The sequence below is a fragment of the Porites lutea genome, chromosome 10, assembly GCF_958299795.1.
Source record: "Porites lutea chromosome 10, jaPorLute2.1, whole genome shotgun sequence".
In the NCBI taxonomy this organism is placed as follows: domain Eukaryota; kingdom Metazoa; phylum Cnidaria; class Anthozoa; order Scleractinia; family Poritidae; genus Porites; species Porites lutea.
Window position 1 is genome coordinate 10,175,644 of NC_133210.1, and position 10,763 is coordinate 10,186,406.

General features: G+C 36.2%; 1 protein-coding gene across 1 annotated transcript; it reads left to right on the forward strand.

Annotated features, from left to right (window-relative positions):
* The first annotated feature begins 1,406 nt into the window (after positions 1 to 1,406).
* On the forward strand, positions 1,407 to 7,657 carry LOC140950974 (DELTA-actitoxin-Afr1a-like). The gene is made up of 5 exons (XM_073400188.1): positions 1,407 to 1,565; positions 2,224 to 2,378; positions 4,284 to 4,353; positions 5,572 to 5,709; positions 6,492 to 7,657. Exons 2-5 carry the CDS (start codon positions 2,244 to 2,246, stop codon positions 6,845 to 6,847), a joined length of 699 nt encoding a protein of 232 aa, XP_073256289.1. The 5' UTR covers positions 1,407 to 1,565; positions 2,224 to 2,243; the 3' UTR covers positions 6,848 to 7,657.
* The last annotated feature ends 3,106 nt before the right edge of the window (positions 7,658 to 10,763 follow it).

Here is a 10,763-nt window from a genome sequence, read left to right on the forward strand (position 1 = left end):
GCGAAAGCGTTTGTTTTTTATTTTTCAGCGCCTTTAATACATTTCCCACAGAGTGCTGGGCCCGGGTGTCCGAGTTGATAATTTCAAGTACGGCCGATAAAATAAATGCGAAAGCACAGGAAGTCAGTCGACAAGTGCCTCAAGACATGAAAAATATTGGATTTTTGTATCATTAACAACAGTTCCACCAAAATAGAACTATAGTAATACAAGGTAGCTGGGTAGCGGGGTAGCTGGGAAGCTGCTCTAGTCATGTTTTGAGAGTGGAGTGCAAGGCCTGGTTTGAAATTGGGGATATAATTTTGGATCAGACATGATATAGGACGGGGAAAATCACGTAGACATATAAAGAATGGTTAAAAACTATTTTTAATAAAGTGTTAACTTCTCCAAAGTAAAAGCAGTCGCGAAAAGACTATGCTAGACGGCATAGAATGCCAGGCTGTAGGTTATAGCATAGAAACACAGGTTTGTTTTCTAAAACTCAAGAAGAATATATTTAGCTTCATTAATGTAATTCAGTAGCAAAGTAAAAACAATGGGTACAAGGTTATGCTAGTAAGCATGTGAAGTGGATGACGGCAGGTATTTTGTTTTCCTTAAAAAGTCCTGAAATAGCCTTTGTCTATCTTAAAATCTATTATATTAAAATGCGCCAAATATAAACCAGTAAGGAAAAGCATATGCTCTAAAGCATAGGAAGTCAGTCGACAAGTGCCTCAAGACATGAATAATATTGCATTTTTTTGTACCATTAACAACAGTTCCATCAAAATAGAACTGTCTAGTAATACCTCCAAAAAAACGCTCTTGATTGCTTCAAGAATGAATATTGTATTTAAATTACAATTTTCAGTGCTATACCAGAGTAGTAAAAAGATGGGCCAAAGTTTAAAAACTATTTTCAATTAAATTCGCCAAGCAGAAAGCAGTCGCTAACTGAGACTATACTCAACGGGCACAGGAAATTTCTGCATGACTGCAGATCACAGCATAACAACTCAGGTTTGTTTTCTAAAAATCAAGAAAACTATTTTTAGCGTTATTAATATAACTCAGTAGCAAAGTAAGAACAATAGGTACAAGCTTATGCTAGTAAGCATAGGAAGTGGTTGACGGCAGGTATTTTGTTTTCCTTAAAAACTCAAAACTATAATTTTTTACACGGGTCAATTGCACAAGGATAAAACCAGTTAGTAAAGAGATATTGGTCCAAAGCATAGTTTGTTAGTTAGTCTAATATTAGGTTTTAATAGTGAAACAGAGACGTTGAAGATCGAAGACTGCAAGAATGACCTCCTCAGGATTCTAATGAACCGTAAATCAAACATTGCGGTATTTAAATAATTAATTAAAGGTCATACGGACAGCTAAATTTTCTAATTTTGAGTGTTTTTGAAAATTGAGTGTGCGTGATGTTTGCGCCAACTTTCCGCTATAAAAGGAGCTACACTTTTGCTGCCAAATCAGTCGGACCATACTTTGGCTTCTTGCTACAACCACCGTAAAGTAGTAATCCGAGGGACTGAAGTCTATTGTACTCAAAGTCACTGCAGTTAGAAAAGGTAAGCAAAGCTGGAATTATCTACACAAACATTAAAAACCATTACTTTACGTAAAAAGAGATTTGTCTCTTACGTTTCTGATAAACTTTTTTCTTAACTCTATTCAGATTTTGTTATTATTTAGTTAGTTTAGTCTATACTTTTAAAATGCTTTTACTGAAGATTGAAAATTAAACCACCTCATATCTTAAATGATTACTGAACCTTTTTATCGATTTTTACAACCCCATCGGACAATTGCACTGAAAAGTTTATTTCTATGATAAACTATATGTTTTATTTTTCACGTTAATAAGTAAAAAAAGATGTAGCACCGTTCTGTTTGAGTGTGCTTGTCAGCTTCTTCATCTTTTTAGTTCTCCTTAGATTCAGAAAAAACCGATTCAGTGTGTACAAACGGAGCCAAAGGTTCTCGGATTTCGGGAATTTCATTTTTAATGGAAAACGTGCCATTATTGGCGGAACCCTCAGGAATGAAACCTACTGAATCATATATGCGCTGCTATGAAATTCAATTTTAAGGCCAGCGTTAACAATGTGATTATTATGCGAAACATAACTTGAGAGACCATGTGAAGGCCCTCAAGTGTCAAGCGTTTCTTAATTACGACGAACAGAAAGCGGACTAAACGTTTTAGTTTTGTTTATATTATTACAGGTTTAAAGACGATCTTCATAATGGAATACATCAAGCCTATCTTCCTTCTGTTGTTCGTTTTGGGGATTGTTGCTTCTGTATCGTCTCGACATGCCGCGAAACATTATCCTGTAGAGGACGCTGGAAACCAGGATGAATCTTCTTTAGTCAAAAAGGTAAAAATAAAAAAAAAATAACACTCATATATTTGCTATTAAACAATTAAACCTAGCACAATCAGTTTAAATACACTTACCTGATATTAAAGTGCAGGGAATGAATTGACTGTGAAATAATGGGAATAACTAAGTTATTACTATTATTGGACTGAGAGTTTAATTGCCGGCGGTGTACAACTGGGGAAGCATTTGAAATCCTGCCGAATATAGGCAATTAGTTTGTAATCCTTAACGGCGTCTTTGTCCTGCCTTAGGACTCCCTATAATGTGGAATCTTATACGCAGTAGCTCGGATTCTAACGAAAATGCGTAGTTTTGTGAAAAATTGTCTGTTTATAATCGTCGACGCGTTTCCCAATTTAAAAATTTTATGACGACAAATGACATTCTAGTGTAGAAGGGCTCTGTCTTGTCAGGAATCGTAAATAATAAAAGCATAAAAATTACTCTCATATAGCATTATTGGGGGAACCTTGCTCGGTCGGTCGGGCTAGTCTGTTGGCCGATTCTCACTATAAACTTATAAAAATGAGGCTCTCACCTGTTATCAGGCCCAGTTCTCGCAGCTAGCTCTCACACATTCTCTCTTACATTTCGCTTTGCCCCCCGGAATTATATTAACCAAGCGAAAAGAAAATAGAGCTGATCTCAGGTTAATGAGGCTACTTTGAGTCACTCGTGTATGCAAAACCTTTTTGTTCGTGGGATTTTTATTTAAAGAAAAATGTTATATCTACAACGAGGGACAAAAGTGTTGACACACTTCCATAAAATGGCCCCTTTTTGCATAGTGGATATACTTATCCCCTTCCCCTGTCTACCCCAACCCCTTCCCCCCAAAATCAATGTTGAATTTTGGACCCTCAAGTCTTTTTTTAACTTCAGACAACATTGATTTGGGGGGTGAGGGGATTTACGGCGTTTAAAAGGAATGAAATAATAAATGAACTAAATGTTTGTCAAAAGCACCTGTTTTAAACTAGTGTGTCAACTACTTTTGTCCCTGATTGTAGTTCCGCATAGTGTGTTGTTGGCAGTTACATTTTGCTATCACTTGTTTTCTTTGGGCAGTCTTTTTGAAAAAAGTGAGAAAATGTTGGTTTCGCCTTGGGTATGATTTAACAACACATACCCCTATAGAGGGGAGTGTTTGCACCCAACAAATCAAAGAAGTTAACACGGCCATCCCTTCCTCCATTTCTAATTTTTTTATACCGGTATGTTTATTTATTTACTTGTATGTTTAATTATTTGCTTTTAGTCCTAGTATAGTTAATTAAAAGTGTCTTAGGAAAATACTCATTAAAGATTTTTAAAGAATAATTCATTAGATGAACTTAAAGCCATTGTCTCTAGTATTTAGGATACTTTGTTATATTGTATTTTTACATTTTATTCGTATTCATTTTATTAGGCCATGTTATTGCGTGTTGATTTATGTATGTATATGTGTACATCTAACCGATTTTTTGAAAACCAGCCTAAGAAAAGTTTCTCAAGCCTGATAAGCTCCAAAATCACAGTAACAAAGGAAAAGGAAAGAAGAAAAACAAAGAGCTAGGAGAAGGAAAGGGGGAGAAGAGAAAAAAGCAGTGGCTGCGCTCGTTAGTTTTTGTAATGGCTACTTTGGAGATTTCACGTTTTCAAAAATCCGGTTAGACATACATGTTTACCAATTTACTTAATTTTTTATTTAAATTTTGCTTTTGAAACTCCTAGTATAGTTAATGAAATTAAACTGTATTAGGAGTAAACTCATTAAAGACTTATATTTTCATTTCTGCACTCTAAATGTACGTGTAGTATAAAATCCCACATAAGAAACGTTTGGAAAAAATCTCAGTGCAAGTGCATGGCAGTGGAGTGGAATGACGTAGATGATAAACATACTTTTCTTTGTAGACGCTGAAGGGACAGGGCTCGTCCCTGACTTCTGCTTTTGACAACGGCGAGGAAAAAAACAAACGAAAAGGTAAATGCATCCCCCTGCAGTTTATCTGTTGTCTTCATCTTAGGAAATAGAAAAAGTGTACACACAAACTATTGTATACTGAGGTCTTTACAAGCTATTCATTATGGCATTCAGCGGTGATAAACTTATGAACTTATAAACTTGACGTTTCGTATCCCTGATGCTAGTCAACATACAATTTCACGTCACTTTTGAAGATGAATTGACTAGCATAAGATATACATACAGAGTGTTTCAAAAGTTCGTTTCGATTTTTTCCTCTCTTTAACTTCAATGATTATAAGTGTAATCCAGTGTAATTGGGGGCTGGAACTTTGAATGTTGTCTCGTCAACGATAATCCAGATGGTCTCTAGGGGGGTGATATCACGTGAGTTTGCCGGCTGGTCGTCTTTCGTAAAAGTTGCAAATTCTTCTGACACCATGTCTGCATGACCTTTGTTGGTCACATATCTCCATACCGTTGTGGTCGCCACTTTGATATTATGAAGTTGAAGTTTTTTACGTTTCTGTGTTGTTGAAATTACGTAATGCCATGTACTTATAACTTTTTCAAGAGCATTTCTCACCCAATTTTTTTTTTGAAAAAACGGCCATCCACTCTTTGATTTGTCTTTCGAAGTCTTTACTTTTGACTACTTGTTCACTTATCGTTCAGACTTCTTCAACAGTTTAGCAATTTTTTTTGACTGAATGGCCAGAAGACCGAAAAAATAGATGCCTGAGCAAACAGTGTAGGCCTTCATTTTCGTGAAAGAGAAGAGAAAATAAATGAAAAAAGCAAAAATACCAAAAAAGAAAACCTACAAAATGAGAAGGAAAACCATGGCGGGAAAAAACTCGCGTACGTGCACATTTTGGCAGAACTTCAAAAATATTATAATTTCTTCAAATTTTAGTTTGAAGTTGCTTTGAACGGTTATTTAGATAAATTTCTTACCTGAATCAGTTTACATTTGCTTGAAGAAGCATTAAATGCTTTGCGCAAAATACAATTTACGATTGGAACGAACTTTTGAAACATCCTATATATATATATATATACATATCTGAAATGATTTGTGGATTTCTTCAAACGTTTACTAATCTCTTATATGCTTCCCTGGATCTGCACCACTTCTGGTAAGGTTTGAAAAATATCTTGATTTCGGTTGTTACAAACTGTGCAAAGGTTTGATTATGATGAGACTAACTAGTTTATTTAATTTACAACTTACAGTTAGTGTGCTGAGAGGTCTTGTGGAACGCAAAGTCATCATTACCATTGACAACGAAAGTGGTTTTGAGTGGAAGTACCCCTCTACCTATTTCTTTTTGGGCGTTGCGGATGAGAAATTGCCTTCTTCTGTTCCTGAAGGTAAAAGTGAATTTTGCAAATGTAGAGGCGCTTTGGTAAAGTAGTAATCCCGCATGAACTTTGGTATTGGTTGTTGTAATACACTACGTAACACAATATGCCCAAAATGATCATTTCTCTTTGATAGGCATACATCAAACGTTTTTCTGATAAAATTCTTGCTCAAATACTCCTGCACCTTTTCAGGTCAAATAAATGCTTGTGTTGTTACATTTCCCAAGAGATATCCCCGTTTATTAGAATTGAAGTCTCTTGAAAAGAGCTGAGATTTTATGTTATATCTACTGTAAGGAAATCAAAACGCAGACGAAAAAAAGTTACTCAGTTTAGCGCGCAATTTTCTATTGTCTATTTATTTACTTATGTACTCTTTATTTAATTTTCGTAGAGGTTTCCGAATACTTCTATTCATAATAACTGTAGCATTCCTTTTTACCAACTTGACATAATGGTACAAAGTTGAAAGCTCTTGAATATGTTTTCTACACTCACACGTTGTGTCGACTGTTTTTGAAATGTTTAACATCTATTCTAATGCTACGAAATTTCAAACATGAGTATTGAAGCATCGGTAACTAAGTGTGTATGTGTCTGAAGTACGAGGAGGAAAACAAACATAAACATAATCGTTAAATGGACTTACGGAAGATGTGAACGAATATCTTCCTTGGGGTTATATTTCCTTTAAAGTTTAAAGTTTTCTGTAAGGGAACGGTCTGCTTGTCAAAAGAGACATTCTCACTCGTTTTTGCCTAAAGTGAAACGTTTTTTTTTTTTCCCAGGAGAAAAAGTGCAATTTAAACCTCGTAAGAAGGATCTATACCTTTACGGAACCGCTGGAGTCCTGACCTACTACATTAAAAGCAAGGGTAAAACACTTGCTGTGATGTGGTCTGATCCTTATTATGATTTTGCTTACGGTTTTTGGTGGAATGTGAAGCTGTACGATGGAAAGAAAACGGCCGACAAGAAGATGTACAAGGAACTGAACAGTAAAAAAGAAAGCCGCTTCGAGGCAGGTGATAATTACGATAGAGAGCTCGGTTCTGATCTATCAGCTAGCGGCTATATGTCCAACTCTGGTATAGCTACGTTGGACATTGAGGTTTACCCTACTGAAACCAGTTTGCTTGTGTAACTAGCTCGCATAACCGGTTTTAAGGATCACCTAACAGGCTGTATTGCGTAGTAAGCCAGTGATGGGCTGATGTTCAGCACGATAATCGTTCGCTACATAAATGATTTCTAGTTGATAGTCCGTGGGTTAAGTATAAACAAGTGTGCTCGTAGGTAGAAAATGAGAGTTATCGTTAATTGCTCTGTTTATTAACAATTTTGAAGCTGAGGCTAACGTTACTTTTTCCGCATTTTGAGCCTAAAACGTTGTTAACTGAGATGCTTCCAAGTTAGTTTGAAACAGCTGAGGAGAAAAGCTGCACGATTAATCGCCGTTTTGGATCATGGCGTTTTGTGTACTTTTGTTTTCAACAGTTCTAAATCAAAGACATTCAGACACAAACAGGGATGTCTTACAACGAACTACAGGTTAAGAAAGCCACCGATTGTTTATGTTCAAATAGGGGTTAATAGGACTGTATCGACCAAACTTTTACGTTTTATTTTACCCGTTTTCATACTGCTGCAGTTAAATGGTAAAGAGAGATGTTTTCCAGTGACTTTCAGTTCAGGTGGCTGTTTTAGAAATTTTGTTAGATCTCATCCTCGTAAAAAGCTTTTTGAAAAAAAAAAGGTTTAGCCGAACGCTTTCATGGACGGAACAACAACGCTAAGTCAGTTGTAAATGAACACTGCACAGCGACGTACCACTGTTTGATTTAGTTTTCATGAATGTACTTTTATTATTCGTCATTACATATCTTTTGCCTTAAAGCTTGGGTTTGTCAGATGAAGAGTTGAATTAACAAATAAACGTGTGGGAGAAAAGAAACTGTTTTCATTGTTTTTTCTCAAGCAAACTTACTTTAAGTAGTTCAACAAGCCAGTCAGGGAAGTCCTTTAAAAACGCCGATGGCTCCCTCCTTTAGCTCCCATCTCCTGGTCTGCAGGAAATTTAAACTCCCACAAAAAGGTTTCTACAACACGGAGATAAATAACAAAACTATCACGAGTAGAATGGCTTGGTAGTCAGGAATTAACCGAAAACATTCTTTGAATTAAGTGCAGGCTAATTCATATGCACAGGCTAGTTTATAAGTACACGCATTTATGTCTCCCTTACCTTGGCCCATGAAAATTATGAGTCACATTCAACCCTGATTTCTTTCAACCCTCAAGGGTTTCCTTTTTTGCTTTCCATCGATAGGCTTATTACCACTTTGAACTCAAAGCTTCTTAAATCAGTGTTTTAGTCTGATGTTTTATTGCAGCGACTTAAAGTGCCCATCACCTAAAATTTTATATTTTTTTATATGAAACTATACCTTATTAAAATAACTTCTGCGAAAAAATTTTGCCATTTCAACAAAACGCGATTTTTTAACCAATTTTTGAAGTCCACATTTTTGCCGTACACCCGCGCCACTGATCACGCAATCTAGTAGACTCATATATGACGTCATGAGACGTAAATTAAGGAACTCGCATTACCTTTCCTTCACCGGCTGTACACAAAAAAGATCAATTACAAGTAAGGATTGAATCACAATGTCTCCGCAAAAAGAAAATTTTTCTGAAACAGAAAAACCTACCAGAACTTTTAATGTTTTCCTGTGGATAAAATCAAGTGTTCCTTAAAGTACGTCATACCCCGAAAGAAGACTAAGACGAATGGTGTGCCAAAATGGCGGCAAATTTGAACGTTTTTAAAAAATTCCAAAAAAATCGTCTTTGGTTCAAATCGCAAAATTTTTTCGCAGAAGTTATTTTAATAAGGTGTAGTTTCAGATAAGAAAATAAAAAATTTTAGATGATAGGCACTTTAATATATGTCGAGACACTAAAGGGAAAATATTTTGCTTATGAAGTTAAGGATTGCTCACTTGGAGCTGTTACGGTTTCTTGTTTAAAGCAGAGCGCATAGAATTCTCAGGCCATAGAATTTTAATTCCACTGATTTTAAAAACGTATTTGGGAAAAACGCTGTTTTTAGCTCTTTTACAAGGACAACTAGTTTAAAATGTGTGTTAAGGAAGCTTCCCTTTACATGTTATGAATTGCGCAATACTGAAATAGTTTTCATCTCAAACAAACGTGGAAAAACAAAAACCACCACAATATTGGGGAAAAAGGTTGTCGCGTTCCCCAACCCTGATGTGTTGACAGTCAAGCAAACGCCGTTTCAACCAGGTAACACGATTCTAATTCGTAGCACACAGTGGAAAAAAAAAGTAAATCTATGGAAAAACGAAGCGAAACAAGAACTTACACTGTACATGTCCCACTCCAGGGTAATCTAAGATTGTATCTGTACCCGTGGACTACAGAAAGAATATCCGACTACTCCGAACTGAACACTACTAAACTCCAAGAATAATTTCCGGGGCCTAGCCTAAGGCTGGCACCGGTCATAAAATGCAACGCTTTTCTGTCTTTTCAAAGTTACATTGTTAGGGATATATCGCTGACTGAGATATATCGCTGGCTCGTTACTTTTGGGAGGGTTCGCTGAGATATATCGCTGGTTCATTGACATCTTATCCACCATTTTGAAAAGCACGAGGTATGGAGGAGAGTCAAGAGAAAGATTATAGCTTTTTGGGAACGACACGTTCCCCAACCTTTACGATGTACTAGTTTATGAGCGAAAACTTGAGAGTGAATATTTGGAGAGACAAATTTACGAGCGATCGCTTAAGAGTGAACCTTCCATCGTGAAATTTATCGAGAATCAATGCGAACACTTATCAAAGCTAACATTATATCATCTTAAAAAACGTGCTACAAGGTGATGTAGAAGTGCTCGTGAACCGAGGAGAATTCCACTGCTATTTCTAAGAGGTCTGGCCCCGGTAAAATTCACGAAGTGATTCTTGTTGTACATGAAAATATGTCGCGTGAAACCTGATCACATGAAGTTGAATAAAAGACTAATTGCTTGTTAAAATGGTCTTAAACTTCTCCAAACCAAAGTCTTTCCTTGGAGACTCTAGGAAATCATGTGCTATTGTTTTACGTAGTCATACACTGCGTATTCCAACGACCACCACATATCGTATAATCAATCGCTTGATGTTTATTGATACTAACATTTGTAGCAACTGAAGCAATTATATTTAATTATTCGATCTGAAACAGGGCAATACAATTCGTCGTTACGCAACTTATAATCTCTAGAACAATGATTTCATTGAAAATACCTCAATAAGAAACTCTAATTTCACAATCATGCTTTACTCACTTCTGTGGCGGGTCGTAGCTTAAAACGGGTTAGCCTCAAACTGGTTAGCTTGAATCTCTTGTACTGGTGAGCAATACCGGTTAGCAAAATACTTCTGACTGAAACCCGACAATGTGTAAAAACAGCATAAAATCTAGTAATCTCAAAATGTCAATCAATGTCCTTAATCTTTAACTAAACTATCAATGTTTGTAATCACGAGTTTATTTCCGGTTCTGTTTTCAACACATTGGTCGATGCAAGCCGGATTTTTCCGGATTTGCACTTTGTAATCCAACTAAAAATTTCAAGAGCGTTTTCGCAGACTAGTAACTCAAAACCTAGTCGAGGGGGGTGAATAGGGGTATGCAAATCCGCCGATCCGTGGTATTTTTAGGCCCGATCCGTCGATCCGACTTAATTTTGGTTCGAATCCGAATCCGTGTTACTTGAAAAATTTTTCCTGGTATATAGAAAGTAGCGTTGTAGCATGAAAAAGTGAATTACTTAATATAGTTGTTCTGTAATCGCAACAGATGCGGGACTTCATGTTAAAGAAGTTTTCGTTCAAGTTTCAAAACGTTAAGCGTTAAGGACAGAGCTTGTAATGTTTCTTCCAACAATACAGATTTGACTAATCAATCAGTCTGCAAGCTTGAAAAATGAAAGTATCTGGTATTGCGTAAAAGATTTTTCAATAAATTTGCTTACTGACATC